The 17,845-nt window shown below is 40.5% G+C and overlaps 1 protein-coding gene across 2 annotated transcripts in view; it reads left to right on the plus strand.

Moving 5' to 3' along the window:
* ARHGAP21 (Rho GTPase activating protein 21) overlaps nucleotides 1-17,845 on the plus strand; it is a 152,290-nt gene that overhangs the window by 101,222 nt on the left and 33,223 nt on the right. Inside the window, exons 6-9 of one of the 2 annotated variants that reach the window (XM_038755966.1) lie at nucleotides 987-1,041; nucleotides 7,340-7,369; nucleotides 8,716-10,669; nucleotides 17,037-17,195. In XM_038755966.1, the coding sequence (XP_038611894.1) occupies nucleotides 987-1,041; nucleotides 7,340-7,369; nucleotides 8,716-10,669; nucleotides 17,037-17,195 (2,198 nt within the window). The remainder of the gene's footprint in view (nucleotides 1-986; nucleotides 1,042-7,339; nucleotides 7,370-8,715; nucleotides 10,670-17,036; nucleotides 17,196-17,845) is intronic. The other variant, XM_038755967.1, reaches the window with a different exon arrangement.

Raw genomic sequence — 17,845 nt, forward strand, 5'->3', positions numbered from 1 at the left:
TGAATTAGCACTACTGCTCATGCCATATTTAAATGTTTGCTTCAGACACAGTGGTCTCCATCTGACCTCTTTGAACTTATTTTGAAGATTAGGGAAAAGTGGGTTTCCTTCTATAACAGCCTTGAAACATCAAAGCACAATAAAGTTTTGCAGCGAGTTATTACTGTACAACCCAGAAAATCAGACAGATGAGCTATTTTAAAAGTTAGGAGAGACTTCATGGTATTACAAGTCAGAGCCACCTATGTTTAGGAAATTATGGTAGCAGATGGCTGTGTCATCTTTTCTTGGCATGAAGGATAAATCAGAGTTGCAGCTTTAAAAAATGTCCTTTAAGATTTTGAGTTCTAAAGAAAATCTTTCCTAAGATAACACTTTGAAGATTCCGTATTTCCTGCTCTTTATAAATCTTGACTGAAAGATACATAATTGAAAATATTGTGCACTCAGTTCTGCCTTAGCACACATTTCCATGACGTGTTTTGGCTAGAATGTTGTTTGGGCATTAGGGAGCATTTGTCTGACAATGAATGCAAGCCTATGTGAATTTAGGGGACTGCAGGGTTGGAAGAAGTGGTTTGTGTGTGCAGTGTTAGGCAAGGTGAGTAATATAGCATTATTTTGTCCTTAAGGCGGGGTTTTGTCAGCTAATCATATTTATTGAGCAATTACTGTGTGCAGAGCTAAGTGCTTAGGAGTACAGTATAACAGACACATTCCCTGCCCACAAGGGCAAATCAATTGATGGTATTTATTGAGCGCTTACCCTGTGCAGAACATTATTCTAAGCAAACCCCATGTTATAGGAGAACTGAGTATAACCTATACACCTGAGTATAACCTTGTTCCTGACCTGGGTAGATAGCACCTCTTTTATTTCTCATTTAAATGGATTTTTGAATAGACCTGGTGGGGTTTGTAACTTAAGAAATGAATTAGCTGCTCCTCTCCTTCCTCCAGCTGAATAATGTTTGTTTTTATTTCAGTGACAGCACTTTGGAACTTAGTGTTATGCCAAAAGATGAAGACATCCTCCAAGTGGTATGTGGTAGTTGTGTATACGAAAATTTAATCATTAAGATAATAAGGAAAAAAGAAAAGTGTATTTGGAAGGAATTGTTTCTCTTGTTTATGTAGGCATCTCCCAATGAGCTGAAAACCCTTGGCAGGCGTTATCACGCCGAGCTCAATTCTGCTTCCTGTGGAGGGGGAGAACAGAGGAATAATGCAGTCATGTCCTGCCTGCACCTCAACCATTCCTTTCGTGTTTCCTTTTTCCCCTCCTTCCTGCAATGCATTGCACAAGGATATTCCCGAGCACACAATAACCCACACCCAGAGGGTTTGGGTCATTTGAGAGCAGAGTGGCAGGTGCATACTTGCGGTGGTTTTGCCTTGGGTGCAGCTGCTGTCTCGACTCCCTTTTGAGAACTCTCATTTGGACAGCCACGCCAGTGACCCTTCAGTGACTTCCAGCTGAACTTGGGTGAAAATATCGCACTGAGATCGGGAGAGAGAAACTGATGCGTTGAGGAGTTAACATTCTTCCAGGCAGATTGGGTGTGGGGAGTGGGTGGGATAATAAATAGTATTGATTAAGCACTTCCTAAGTGCCATAAACTGTGCTCAGCATTGGGGGTAGATGTAAAATAATCAGATCATACACAGCCCCATCACACATGGGACTAACTGTCTAGGAAGGAAGGAAAACAGGTATTTTATCTCCATTTTAGAATTGAGGAAATTGAAGCACAGAGAAGTCAGTTAAGTGATTTGGCAAAGTCGTGGTATATGCAACTGCGGAGTCAGAACTAGAGCTAGGGTCTCAGGCCTGTTAACTTTCCACTGTGTTGAAGATCACATTTCTGGGTCCATTAAAATAGTATCTGATACTCTTTATGTTAGGGTATTGGTTTCTGTAGCTTGGATCCAAGTGAGGAAGTCACATCCAGAAGCGTTGAAGCAAAAAAAAAAAAAAAGTTTTTAGATTTTGCTTTAGATTTTCTGTTTTGAAACAGGTTTATGACCTGCTGCCCATAAATGTCTTTGTTCCTAAAAAACCAAACTCCTTTTACTTTTGTTTGGATTTAGTGGTTTAGATTTACCATTCACTTTAAAACATCAGGTTTTGTGTAAAACTATGTCTTTAACGGTTTGAGGTGGAAATGATTTGATAACTAGGATTTTAGACAAGCTGGACTGGAAAGGAGTTGAGTGGACCACTTGAGTCATTTACTTGAGACCTGACTACTGAGCCTCTCTGCAGGTTGAATAGATAATAAATAGAGGCACCAAAACTCTTAGAGTGATTTTTTACAAAGCACAGTCACAGTACCATACGGGACACACAGTTGAAGTAGGAGGGAAAACAGGTGTTTCATTTCCACTTAACAGATGAAGAAACAGAGGCACAGAGAAGTTAAGGGATTTTCCCAAGGCCACCCAGCATGCAGATCTGAGATTAGAACCATGTCCTGTCACTCCCAGGCCCATGTTCTTTCCACTAGTCCTCACTGCTTGATGTTTACAGCAGATATTGAAATGTTGGATAGTTTTCAAATCAAATGCATTTTAGCAAGCTTATTGCTAAAAGGCCATCATTTTTCAGGTTTTCCCATAATGCTAATGGGGTACTGGGAGCAGAGTGCTTCTCATTTGCAGGAAACTGGCTACTAGACTTGAGGGATAGTGGCTGAATAGTCGTATATTTGTAGGTAGTGGTCTTTGTAAACTTAGATTCTTGTTTACCATCTGATTTTTGTTGTCAAAAGAAGTAATTATACCGGGATCTAATGAACAATGTGCTTATCTTAATGAGTTCATTGACTGGAAAGGCAGCACAATATGACCGATTCCCTGGAGAATAACGAACAAAAGTGATTTGATTGTTGTTCCGTTCCCTTTATGTACTAGGTTCTCAGTTTCCTTGAGGTTTTTGGATTTTCAGAAACGTGGTTATGTTTACCAATGAGTTCAGAGATGAAATGGGCTGAGGAGGCTAACTTATCTTCTCGTCAAGATGGTCCTCTCTGTCAGGGTTTAGGTAAATTAGTAGAGTGACAGAGAGAAAACAGGTCAACTAGGGGATGTCTGAGGTTGACAAAGATCAGAATCTCACTGAGTGCAGTAAAGGAGCTGATTTGCTCATGAGGCAGCTTGTAAGTAAGTGGGGCGTAATGTTGCATTTGATTTTATTGAGAGCAAATGCTATTGAAAAAAGGAGAGGTGAAATAGGAAGACAGCTGATGTAGCTGAGTGGTCTGTGGTGACACGGCCTCCCCTTTGGTATATAACGTTTGGTCTCTCTTTGGGAGAGAATTCCTGGGGCACAAAATGGCATAGTGCAGGTCCAGTTTCACTTGAACTCATATTTGATCCTAACACATAGTCTAGTTATTGTGGATATTTATAATGCCATGTGGGGTGTTTTTTATATATAGGTTATTTGAATTACATGGTAAATTAATGAGTATGTTCGGTGTTAGACCTGCAGCCCCAGGTGCTTGGAAGTAATACAGTAGAAGTATTATTGAATCTTCTGTTTTTTATGGTATTCGTTAAGCGCTTCCTGTGTGCCAGGCATTATACTAAGTACTGGGGTAGACACAAGATAATAAGTTTTGACTCAGGCCATGTTCCACATGAGGCACACAGTCTTAATTCCCATTTTACGATGTGAGGCACAGGGAAGTTAAATGACTTGTCCAAGGTCATTCAGCAGACAAGTGGCGGAACTAGGATTAGCCAGGTCCTCTTATGCCAAGGCTCTTTCCATTAGGCCATGGCGCTTCTTCCCATAGCACAAGTCTGTTCTGATAAAACACGATCCCCGTGTTGGTACAACTGGATTTGGTGGGTGGAACAGTGCTGCTATATTCCCAGCCTCTGCCTCAGCCTTATTAGACTATACAGTGCTTTGTGTTTCTGTAACTTTAAAGCCTTTAGTACAGTAGAATACATTGAGTGGAAAATGTAAAGCATTCTACCAGTGGTGGACATAATTATAATATTAGACTTTTTAAATGAAAAATGTCAATCGTGAGCTCTTCAAACCTTCTATTCCCTAAAGCATTAATTCCCACTGAATCAGTGGTCACAGTATTGTGACACAACATGTGGTTCTTTAGGTGCACAAATGTGATTATTTGCTATTTACATCTAAATCTTCAAAAAGAATAATAAAATTGAGTATCCTCATTCATAATGCAGTCCAGGATGATGTCTTTAAGAAGTCAAACGATTATAATGAGCTTTGTGGTTTAGATCTGATGAACTCCCCGGCATAGAACTATATCCATATGTGTAGCCTTTTCACCCTTCCTGTTAGCATATCAAGGAAACTCCCTTATCTTTAATTTTATTTACTAACCAAGAAAGCTAAAATGTTTTATTCTTTAAAGGAGCACACCTGCAAAGGTTATAGTAGAAAATTTTATTTGGGAGTTTTTCAGAATCAAGCTGGCAAAAATGGCAGGTATCGTTTTTAGAAAAAACTAATTTAATGGCTGATTGTTGTAGAAAGATGAAAATAAACCTTTTATGTGGCAGAATGAAGGAAGAATGGATTCATTATGTTCCAGAAATAGTACTGGCAGCAGGAACCATTATTGTGCTTGGCAGCGTCATCTTAATGTGCTAACAAATGATTTTGAGGTTAACAGTGTGAATCATTGTTCATTTCTGCCTTCGTGATGCTATTCTGTCAATATTTTTCGGTCTCAAAAATTGCCACGCACTCTTTGAATTTTTGAGCAAATCCCTCATTTCCTGCAGCCCAAAGGATGGAAACAGTAAAGCTTGTTAGCTTTTAGATGATTGAGGCCCAAGTAAAGTCCTTTCCAAGTCCCTCAGATCTTTCCGATTCAGGTATTTGCATATGTCGATTGACTCAGGACTGTCAAGTATTCTGTTGTCGTGGTCAAGCTGTACTTTCCCCATCAGTGGTTTGGGATTTTCTTCCCAGGTGTCTTAGAATCATAGGATAGGTGTCCCTATAGCTAGCTTAGAACTTCTTGCTAGGAGGCAGAACAATCAAATTTCAGCCTTCATGTTCCTTTTCTTTCCCACGAATCTGTATTCTTCACAGAGCCAAGCCAGTAGGCGAAAGCCCAAGGCCAGGTCTTTACTGGCTGTTCAATTTTGGGGATCTCAGCACCAGAAATTGCCTTTTGATGGGGAGCCTTCTGGGGCAGGAAGGGGAAAAACTTTCTCCTTGGGGGAAGCATTTAACAAATAAAACAAATGATCCACAGAGAGAAATTGTAGGCTTTAAGTATACAATGCCCCACAGACTCAAGTCTGAGAAAACTGTGGTCAGGCGTAAAAGAAAAGTAAACATTATGATGAAAGCGGGGAAATGGTCCATAATATTTTATTCATTAGTCTCTGAACCTTAACATCTAACTTCTCAACTCTCCTGAGCACTTAGTATACTTCTCCACATGGAGTAAGCACTGAATAAGTACTATTAACGGTCAGGGATTTGGGTCCATGTCCCTTCCAGTATGTCATCTTTCAGTGGGTTTGTGCTCAAAAACTGATGGCATAAATCTTTCTGGATAAATCAGTGACCTGCATATGTAAGCTGGGTAGACAAGGTTGTGGTGTATTGATCTGGGATGAATGCTTGGCGTGGTGAAGTGGCTATTTATTGCTCTTTGACCACATGGCAATGTGTAATTTAACATCCCCAGTTTCAGTCCACCAATCAAAGACCTTTCTCCACGGCCCCCGCAAGGCCTTTCCCTTATCCCCAGTAGGACCTGCTGGTCTGAACTGGATTGTCCACTCCTCTTGGGCTAATTATTCACACCCTGAGTTCTATCAACCCAACAACAGCCTCTTCCACTTCTATTTCTACACAGGGCCTGTGCCCCATCTGATTATCATCTTATTTCTTTTGAGTCTACTGATATAAGCACTTTGAAGACAGGGATCATGTCTTTTCTGTTGTATTCTCCCAAGTGCTTAGCATGATATTGTGCACACAGTTGTCAAACACTTAATGCATTTCCCTGGATTTGTACAGTGTTCACACATCACTAGACTATGTGGTTATCTTCCAGGATGGATAGTTAACATTAGAACACTAAAGCAGTTTCCTCCTAAGTGAACATCCAGTAAATAAATCCAGTACTAAAGCTTTTTTGTTTTTCAAAAATCGTTGTTTCCTTACTGTTGTGAGCCTGTTATGAAGAATTTGCAGTTCTTCATCTGAGGTATGTTGATGATCATCGTAGATAGATACTTATTCAGTGGTTTTTAGAAATGTATTTCCAAATGCCATAGGCAGTTTAAATATGTCTTCCAAAGTATTTCTTTTATATTTATTTCAAGTCTTGGTGCAGTACACAACTCCAGAGTTTTACTTTATTCTATTTGAAATTGAAATGGCTCCGAGCTTAAACTTTGTTTTTCCAATTATGAGTTAAGGGAGCATTGTAGATAATGGGTCTAGTTAAATTGGTCATTTGGCTTTTAGGAAATGTCAGTGTGGACCTTGATTTTGCATCAGGAATATTTTTAAAAAGCCTATAGAGTCTTATATAATCCTGTAACATAGTGTGTGTTTACTGTGCATTGACATTCCCACTGATTCCTGGACTCTTTCAGAATGTTTTCATTATCTGACAATGCCTTTTATGTTTTTTCCTGCCCTGGTTACTTTCATATTCTACTAAGGGAAGAGTGCATTATTAAAACGGCTATTAGCATGCAGCACAAGATGGAACAGATTGTACTCACATTTTCTGAATGAAACGTATTTTAATGAAAGCAATCATCTGAGGAAGGTGTTTTTTTCCAAATCATCGTCCCCCTGATTTCCAAAGTATACCACGAAAGCCGTCTTTGCAGTCAGCTGACAGCTTGTGGTGAGGTCCCGATTTATGGAAAGAGGGGTGTGCACGATTTTAAATGGATAATAAAGCATTCATTTCGTCATCTGGAAGCGGAGATGGTAGCGGCTCAGAGGGGGATGAGAGGCAGTAATATTGCTCTTCTGGAAGGGAAGCTTTGTAGCACAGCCAGAGCTCTGTGCACACTGCAGAAAATAGAAATCTGGGAGACATGACTTTGGATGTATTTTGCTATCCAGAATGGTAGAGAGATCAGCCAGATGCAGGTAGAAGCCCAAGGTACATTTGCTCACAAGGATGCTGAAGTTATTGTTTTTTTATGCTTCACTGCCCTTTACTTTCATTGGTTCCTTCCAGAGAAATCAGTGTAGATGTATTTTTAGCTTACTGGTTTAGCTTCCTCTATCCAGCATCAATATGACAACATAATTCTCTCTTTATATCAGTAAGCAGCTTTACTCTGTTTTCCTATTTTCTGCCAGCTACAGTTTACAAAGGATGTCACAGCACTGGTAAGAAATGCCCAGTAGCCATTTCCGTGATTCATAAGGCATGCTTTATATAGATTTTGTAAAAAGCCAGTTTATGGAGCCTGCAAGCTCCTGAAAATGAACTGGCTGAATGCAGGTTAGCGGGGATGGCTCCATAATTTTAATCCTGCTAATTTATAGAGATTGCTTGTGATACGTAGTTGATTTTGGGGTTTTGTTGGGGTTGGTTTTTTTGGGGTTTTTTGGAGGGGGGTGGGAGGGGGTTGTAAGGGGGGTTGCATTCATGTCTTGCCTGGACTGGAGCTTAATGTGATATTTATTGCAGCAGTGTTTTCAAGTGCCTCACCCTCTCTCTCTCCCCCTCAGTACTTTGCTCTTTGGTCTCCTCTGTTTATGGCTGTACTTGAGCTTTTCAACCTGTCTAATGCAAAAGAAGGGCATGTTGATAGTCTCAATTAAACCCACATGATTACAGCAGGAAATGTAATATGACACCTCACCTAACTGTATAAAAGCCTTTGCAAATCCTTTTGGTCTCTGTTTGGAAGAATCTCTCTCATTGTATTTTAACCATTTTAAGTTTTTTTAAAAAAATCATCACTGCTAAATAAATTTGCATTATGCACGATGAAGATTATTTGGGTTGCCTAGCTGTTACGGAGGCTTGATGATTGACCTTGATAAAACATGAAAAATGTAATGTAACCAGTTTTGTTAGGTATTAGCTGTTAATCGTGGTACATACTACTTCTGATTATTTTGAATTTGGGAAGTTGATAAGCATTTACCTGATTGCCCTCCTTCCTTGATCTTCATGGTCCTTAATCATTACCTTTTTTTCTAGTGCTGTGAAACTGTTACACAGATATTTTGCATTACTTATAAATTACTTATTAAAAAGATTCATCCATCTTATATGTAGCAATAAGACATGAAAAATAGAAAGTGGACATTTTGGTAACTAGGATTTGTTAATAATCCCATTTGCTCCCATGATATAAGAAAATGTGTATCTGCTGATGCTAGGATCTGTTAGGCAGCCATTTAATTCGTTGATTGCTGAGAAATTCTGACTCCCAGCACCAGGAGGCTTAAACAGAAGGAAATTTAGGAGCCAGGTGAAAGAGCAAATGAAGGAAATACAATTGAATGAAAGAAGGGGAAAATCTTTTGGTCCGTGACTCAAGTCAGAGGGAAAAGGGTTGCTGTTAGTCTTTCCCTGTAAAATAAAAATAATATCCTCCCTAAAACTTCTGAATTGCATTCTGCCCGGCGATTTCCTTCCCAGGCTGTAACAAAAACTCAGAGCAGAAATTTCTGTTGTATTTAAACATTTTAAGTAAACACTTTTCTCTCTTCATTCACAGGCTTACTCCCAAGATGCCTACTTGAAAGGCAACGAAGCCTACAGCGGCAATGCCCATAACATACCAGAACCACCCCCGATTTTGTATCCATGGATAGCAGCTGCCTCGTCCGGGATGGCAGAGGCCCTTGAGGTATCTCCTCCCGAATCTTCATGGGGGAAGCAGCAAACCCCCGCCCCAGTACTGACTCAACCAGGACGCGTCTATAAAATGGAAATACAAGTGCCTCCGTCACCAACCGGTATTGCAAAGTCCAACACAGCCGTATGCGTTTGCAATGAGACCGTAAGGACTGTCATTGTGCCTTCTGAGAAGACTGTAGAGCTGCCCCCTAGTAGAACCAACCACACAGGCCCGTCAAATAGAACTGAAGAAGTGCGGTATGGCCTGAGCGATCAGGCCACTTTAAAAATGATGTCGAGGACTGAGCCACCGTCATCTTCAGACTCTTCCGTTCGTTTAGTTCACCCGACTCCAGGTCCTAGACCCGGAGACCCCGCTGGGATTCCACTCAAACCCGGAAACTATGGTGGGCATCCAGATAGGCTCCCAAACAGTAGCCCTCAAGGGGTGGACTCCCCCTCTGTTGCAACCAATCACTATTCTCCAAATTCCCATCAGCACATAGACTGGAAAAACTATAAAACTTACAAGGAGTATATTGATAACCGGCGTTTGCACATTGGCTGCCGAACGATACAGGAAAGACTAGACAGTCTAAGAGCAGCCTCTCAGAGCACACCACATTATAGTAGTCAGGGGGTGCCAAACCGCACTGCTCTGCAGGTGCGACGCAGAAGCACCTCTCACGATCGAGTCCCTCCGTCAGTTCAGGTCCGTCAACGCAGCGTGTCCCAGGAGAGGCTGGAGGATCCCGTCCTGATGAAGTACTGGCCCAGAAGTGCCTCCCAGGGGGCAATAACATCCTCTTCGATTAGTTTCCACAACCATAGGACCCGTTCGTGGGATTATCTTGGGGGCCAGGGGGATGCTGTAGAGAACAGCAGTGCTGAGCATCTTCCCCCCGATTCAAATGGAGACAAGAAACAGACTTACAAATGGACTGGGTTTACTGAGCAGGATGATCGGAGAGGTATTTATGAAAGATCCAGAAAGCAGGCGTGTCATATGTCTTTTCGGGGTTCGAATTTCCCCGGGCCTTCAGGTGTTTTTCATTCGGACAGTACGCGGATAAGTGGGAGAGGAGTGGGATCTATGTCTCCGTTCCAAAAAGGTCCCCCGGATAAAGCACCCCTGCAGTCGACCAGGGACTTCCAAGCTTCTTGCGGAATGCCTCCGTCCAGGGGTATTTCTCAGGACAGGTCACCGGTTCTGAAAGGCAGGAGTAACTCGCCAAAGGCCCCTCCTATATATGCGGCCAAACCCTCAGTGAACCAGAACTCGTTCATTGCCCCCCACGACCAAAGACCGGTAAATCACCCGCATCCGAGTAACCGGCTAAATCAACAATCCAGGTTGAGAGCCGAAGGGGCCGCAGACCACAAAGTGGATCCTGGGAAACCGTCCCCGTCGTCTGTGGCTTCCACCAGGCCTGTTCTTCTAGCGAGGGAGAGCTCTCTTACCTCGGTTCACTCGGAAGCTGCCACCAAACGAAAGAGTCAGGACTTCGAAAAGGGAAAATCGCCAGAGGCTGAAATGCAGTCCCCGGAGGCTGAAATGCGGTCACCAGAGGCTGAAATGCGGTCGCCGGATGGTCTAGAAAACAGAGAGACGGTTGTCTTGAGGGAAAAGCCTCCGTCTGGTCGCCAAACCCCACAGCCTTTGAGACACCAGTCATATATCCTGGCAGTAAATGACCAAGACACTGGATCCGACACTACCTGCTGGCTACCTAATGATGCCCGTCGAGAGGTCCATATAAAGAGAATTGAGGAAAGGAAGGCATCGAGCTCCAGCCTACCTGGCGATTCCTTGGCATCCATTCCATTCATAGGTGAGCTAACTGGATCCAGTTTCCATTATCATCGTGCAGATATGCTGTATTTGGGGAGTGATGCTTGGGTTGTCTCTAATACCGTCAGCACTCTAAGCGTTGGAGTTGAGAAACAGGAATGTGTGGTTTGTTTTCTAGTAATTCTCCCAAGAGAAGGAAGTAGTATATCACTGCCAATGATTCAGGTTTTTTGTGCTTGTTTCCTTTTAATACAAATGGCATCTTCTCTGGACCTTTTTCTAGAATTCTCATCTTCCCTATTCTGAATTTCATTCTGGCATTTGGAGATTTGTGTCCTTTTTTGATGGCCCACCATGCAGATTCCTATATAGGTTAAATACATTTTCTAACTTTTCCCTTGAGCATAGGATTGTACTCCCTTTGAAATATCATCATCATCATCAATCGTATTTATTGAGCGCTTACTATGTGCAGAGCACTGTACTAAGCGCTTGGGAAGTACAAATTGGCAACATATAGAGACAGTCCCTACCCAACAGTGGGCTCACAGTCTAAAAGGGGGAGACAGAGAACAAAACCAAACATACTAACAAAATAAAATAAATAGAATAGATATGTACAAATAAAATAAATAAATATGTTTGTATGAGGTAAATAGGCTGATCTAGCTATGCACAAGACTGGCTGGAAAGGCACGGTTGGTTTAAACCCAAAGGACTCTCCCTTAGAGAGTGGACAGAGCGTTCTAGGACAATCGCAGCCACTTGAATCAAAAGTCTTACAATTTTGAGAACCCCAGCCAACTTTTTCTTACCTAAGGAGCAGGCCCAAGAGATCATGCTTAATACTCATTCTTTTTTAAAGATTTCTCTGAAAACCTTGGTTAAGGTTATCAGAAAATCTTCAGAGTTGTGTTTTTGTAAGTAGATTAATGAAATATGTTTTAGTAGCAGCTGTCTAACCAGATCGCCTTCTCTAATTTGGTTTCAGGATGTTATCTGTATGACCAAGCCAAATTTAAGAAGAAATGACAGTGCGAATATGATTTGTTAAATCCTCATAGGTCCATAGCATGTACTCTGAGATAGTGAAGTTTGTCACCAGTAATGATTATGATCTGATAAGGAGAACTCACATTGTTTCAGTGAGAGGCAGCATTTTCACTTTAAATAAAATGATCCCTTTAAAAATGGCCATATGTAATATTAATTTTATTTATGTCATCATTATTGGTGGTATTTATTGAGCACTTACCATGTCCAGAGCACTGCACTAAGCAATTAGGAGAATGCACTACAACAGAGTTGGTAGACGCAGTCCTTGCCCACACCGAGCTTACAGTCTAGAAACAGAAATGACCTTCTCACTTGTTTTCGGATTATCCACTTACAAAAGCTCTAGGAGAGATGAAAAGTACCCCAAATTACACTGAAGAAATTAATGCTACATGGGTTGATGACTGGATATGTTTACAAAATATTCATTTTCTAGGTCTTTTGCCATGTTCCACAAGTTCTGCCTCCCTAGATCTTCCTTCCCTTTCTCTTCCTTCTTGTGCATGAGGGATTTAATGAGAAGGCCTCCTCCTACTTTAACACGGGGGCCCTGGAATGTTCCCCAGCTAGCTCTGTCTGCTCCAAAGCAGTTATGTGCATTTCAGTCCTGGAGGGCATGAGTCTTGGATACGGTTTATGAATTCACTTAATCTGTAAAACCCTTTGATACCATAGGGATGGAAAGAGGAGTGTTTTGCTTTATTTTTGGAGATTATTTCCTGACCAAGTTTGTAGCGGTTGAAGTAGGATAATGAAATGTTGACCTTTCCACCTATAGCACAGGAGTACACCTTGCTTGAAACACCTTGATACTAGTTGGGATGTAGTTTAATTTTACTTTTTCCTAAATTCCAATTGGAAGCAGAGTTATTTTCGTGATTTCAAATTTCTGAAAGGAGTCACAGACAGTGTGTATACTCCTCAAAAGCAGTCCTGACAGCATTTACTGAGCACCTGCTTGATGCGGGGCACTGTTTTGGGCACTTGGAAAGTACAAAGAGACACGTCCCCAGCGCACAGGGAGCTTACACTCTACATGAGGAGACAAACAGAAAAAGATTCAGAACCAGAGCGGCCAAAATCAATAAACTGAGTGGCCATTCGTTCGTTCGTGTTAGAGGACCTTGGTTCTAATCCTGGCTCCACCACTTGTCAATTGATTGTATTTATCAAGTGCTTACTGTGTGCAGGGCAGTCTGCTGTATGACCTTGGGCAAGTCACATAGCTTTCTTATTCCTCAGTTACCTCATTTGTTTATAAAAATGAGGATTAGGACTGTGAGCCCCATGTGGAACATGGACTGTGTCCAACCTGATTAGCTTGTATCTACCCCATGATTAGCACTGTGCCTTGCAAATGCTTTACAAATGCTATTAAAAAAGGGGGATGTAAATAAATTTATAAATGCCATAATAGGCTGATGCAATCATATGGCTTGAGATTATCTTATTCTGACTCCCTAAACATAATGTGTCACAGATCTGCCACCTCTTTAAAGTAATGACCCTGTATTTTCAGTTTTACTCTAACCAAGTTTTATTATTGATTCCTCAATTTTTACTTTACGAAGAATATCAGTAGTTGATCATGGTCTGCGTCAGAAAAAAGATATTTTCTTTGGCTGTTCATTTCTCTTGTATGTGAAATGTCTCAAAAACTTTCCTATTTAAAAAAAAATTCTTGGCTAAAGCAGCCATGAAGTCCAAAGGTAAATATTAGTTCACTCAGGAGATTCCAAAGCAAACAGCATTGTTACATTTATATACACTTGGTCCACAAAAGTTCTTCAGTTTTTCAGTATGAACTAGGTTCTAAATTTTGGCATCTGGACTACATCCCTTTATTATTTGGACTTTAAATATTTATCTAGCCTGTACATATTATTCTTTCCAACCTATTCATTTTAAGTGTAGTACCCTTGTTCTGTTCCAAACATTACTTTTTGAGAGACAGACACTGACTTTGAGTCAGAGCGGAAGATGCTATGGCATTTTACTCTTTGGAAATCTTTACACTACAAAATTCAGGTTTTTACATGATCCCGCTTAGGTTTATCAGTATCCGATTTTAAATATTGACTTGTTTGTGGAAAGGTAACTTTACCCTATGAAAATCGGCCCAGTAATTTTGTGGTTTGAAGTTTAGGGACAGGGGCTGGGAATAAATTATTGGATGAGTTTGGGGAAGATCTTTCCTGTAATACAGGGTAAGCATCATCATCTTCATCTACATCACAAAATTGATGGGATAATAATCACAGCCCGTAAAATAATTTGCAAAATATCCTCTGTAAAATCTGCAGTGCATCACCTTTAAATCATCAAATTCCCTTGAATCCAGGTTGGGTAACTTTCTATAGAATTCTTTTTTTTTTTTGAGCCTTTTATGCAGGTTGATCATTTTTAATGAAAACGTTTTATAGCGATGATGCATTGCATGCTTCACAATATCTTCCAGAGGTATTTGACATATTTTACAAGTTGTAAATTTAAGGCATAAAGAGGATGGTTGATTTCTCCTAATGCATGTATGTATCATCCTAAGTGGCAGGTTTGGCACTTCATCCCAGGAGCTTGACTCTGCATTTTCTAACCATACAGTAACACTACTTACCACGTACCTCTCACCTAACCTTGGTCTAGTTGACAGCCCAAACAACCTTCTGGTTGACTTCTAATTAAGGTTTAAATAGGCCAGGAAAGAACTAGCTTAAACTGCATCTCTTTCTACACTCCAGCACAGTCATTTCCATACTTTACCCTGAAAGCCCACTCAGTTCTCTGTTCCCCAGAGGCTGATTACCCTCTTTGTGGTTTATTCTTTTCCTCTGCTTCTCTTTTCTCTTGCTTCCACCCATATCTAATTCCCACCTTTTTATTCTCTCCCAGCACTTAGTCCAGTGCTCTGCACACAGGAAGAGCTTAATAAACAGTTTTACTGCTACTGATCCCTGTTAAAAATTCAAGTTTGAGATTATCCATATTTATCACTGCTCCATCCCTTCCTGATCCCTAAAACTCTTGACATTTGAGATTTTTCACAATACTCGAGTCCAATAATGAGGTTATTCAACCAGCCCGATTATGTTTTGTTGGAATCTTTTGATGATAACGATAATCGTAATCATAAAGATTGAAGCAGCGTGGCCTGGTGGAAAGAATACAAGCATGGTAATCAAAGGGCCCGCATTCTAATTCCAGCTGTTGTGTGACCTTGGGCAAGTCACTTAACTTTTCTGTGCCTTAGTTCCCTCATCTCCCCCCTTTTAGACTGTGAGCCCACTGTTGGGTAGGGACTGTCTCTATGTGATGCCAATTTGTACTTCCCAAGCGCTTAGTACAGTGCTCTGCACATAGTAAGCGCTCAATAAATACGATTGATTGATTGATTGATTGATTGATTGATCTACAAAATGGGGATTCAATACCTGTTCTCCCATCTACTTAGACTGTGAGCTTCTTTTGGGACCTGATTATCTTATTTGCTCTAGTGCTTAGTACAGTGCTTGGCACATCGGTAGTGCTTAACAAATACAATAATAATAATAATTATTATTATTATTATTTTCTCCTTCACACTGACACTTTTAACCAGTTTTCCAGGAAGTGAATGGGCAGGAAAATGTCATCAACCACCGTATTCAGAAGGAGTGTGTGGTTAGCAGACTCTGTTCTCCCTTCATAGTCCTCTTAACATCTGCTTCTGGATTTGAAAAGCGTGCAAATGGTCTTGGTGTTTAAACTTGCTCATGGCAGAAAAAAAGAAGAAATATAGATACCTAATAAATAATCATTCTGATTAGTGAGCTCATCTATTCAAACTACACAGTAGTCTTTCATTCATTCAATTGTATTTACTGAGCACTCACTGTGTGCAGAGCACTGTACTAAGCGCCTGGGAAGTACAAGTTGGCAACATATAGAGACGGTCCCTACTCAACAATGGGCTCACAGTCTAGAAGGGGGAGACAGACAACAAAACAAAACATGTAGACAGGTGTCAAAACCATCAGAATAAATAGAATTATCGCTATATCAATCAATCAATCATATTTATTGAGCGCTTACTGTGTGCAGAGCACTGTACTAAGTGCTTGGGAAGTACAAGTTGGCAAAATATAGAGACAGTCCCTACCCAACAGCTATATGTACATAATTAATAAAATAAATAGAGTAGTAAATATGCACAAGTAAAATAGAGTAATAAATATGTACAAATATATACAAGTGCCTTGGGGAGGGAAAGGAGGTAGGGTGGGGGGCAATGGGGAGGAGGAGAGGAAAACTTTCAATCTTGAAAATGTTTAAATACAGATGTGACTATTAAAGATTTTAGTTGATCATTCTATTTGCAAAGAATTTCTATCTTAGCAGTGCTGCTGGATGGATTTTTAATATTTTAATGTTTTTTCCCCATTGGTATTGATCATTATGACCTCTTCTTAGGGTTTCAGAACCTCTCCGGAAAATATTACTCAATATGTGTTTGAAATTTGGATTACTTCTTTTAAATGAAGGTGTATAAATTTCAAAAAATGTGAATGTACCTTTTTTAGGTACCTGTTTTCTCTGTAATATAAGCTTCGTGTGTAATACTGAAAAAAATCAAGTTTGTTGCCTTCAATACATGAAAATAGAGAAAATGAAAGCTGTTTTCATTTAAAAATAATCATACTTGTTCTACACCAAACTACAGAATTTTTCAAAAAAAAAATTTGATTTTAAAAAATGCTGTATCCTTAGTAGCAGTAACAGTATTTATTAAGGGCTTACTGTGTGCAGAGCACTACAGATATCAATCCTGTCCTTTGAGGGGCCCACAATCTATGAACTTACTAGAATTACAACAAATTAATTCATCCAGGTAGTTTTAACCATACAAGAGAGTAATAATCAGAAGCCTCTCAATCCCTGTTGCACCCCAAAGTGAAAAAAAAATTAAATGGAGTAAGGAAATGCACATTGTAATATATTAGTACAATTGTATACCAACTTGCTTCGCAATTAGTCCAGCAGTAAGTCATATTAATTTTTCAAGCCCAGCAGTAAAGGTTTGTAAAGTACGTGACAGGATTCCCAAAGTCCTCCTCTTACCTGTCAACTGTCCCTGTGGATAATAATAGTAATAATAATGATAATAATGGCATTTATTAAGCGCTTACTATGTGCAGAGCACTGTTCTAAGCGCTGGGTCCAACTTGATTTCAGAAACCGTGGCAACGCTGAATCATGTGATGAGTAGATTTCAGTAAAGTGGGTGTTTCAGACGTTAATCCGAAAGCATTGTCTCCACTTTCCATTCTTTTAATCAGAGCATGTGCTGAGATAATGTGTTGCGTGTCTCGTTGTAGATGAGCTGACTAGCCCTAGCATTGACCATGATATTGCACACATTCCTGCTTCTGCTGTTATTTCGGCGTCCACGTCTCAAGTACCCACCCTAGCATCAGGCCCGGCCAGCCTCACGCCTCCAACCCCTTTAATTCGACATCGGCTTTCACCTGACCACGGTGAGTATGAACAAATCAAAATCCGTTCAAAACCCTTTCCCCACTTTTTCTCCACCCTTCCTTCCTTCCGTGTAGAAAGGTGCGGTGTCTGAAGAATGGCTTCTGAAAACAAAAGACGTTGGATTTAAAAATCTTTTGATACTCAGGCATAAATGAAATTAAAACTGAGCAATCCAGGTAATCGTGAAAAGTTGCATGATTGTCAAAAATGTAGAAAGAAATCGGGTTTGCAGCTTACTGAAGTAGCAGGGCCACAACTTACTACAAAATTCGTAAACCTTGCTTCAAGGATGGTTGTAATAAGAACCTGGAGGAATCATGAAGCATGTCTCTTGGGCTCACCTGAAGAAATGTGACATCTCCTCATCATTTCTAACTGCCTGACTAGTGTTTTTTTAAGTGTTTAATATAAACAAGGGCTAGTAAAGGTAGATCTGTGGATCACTTGGATTCTTTTCAATTTCACAACATTTTTAAGTGAAGAAATCAAACTATTGTCAAAGGATGTGAGTTAGTTTGGAAGCCCAGGCTTTGCTTATCTTTGCTAAGAACTTTGCTCTCAGCTTTTCTCTTACTACTGTTATGGGCGAAAGGGGAAGGGGCAGAGCCCAATCTTGAATCCCTTCTCTGCCCCCAATTCCCACTTGTGA

This window comes from Tachyglossus aculeatus, chromosome 13 (genome assembly GCF_015852505.1).
Source record: "Tachyglossus aculeatus isolate mTacAcu1 chromosome 13, mTacAcu1.pri, whole genome shotgun sequence".
Lineage (NCBI taxonomy): Eukaryota > Metazoa > Chordata > Mammalia > Monotremata > Tachyglossidae > Tachyglossus > Tachyglossus aculeatus.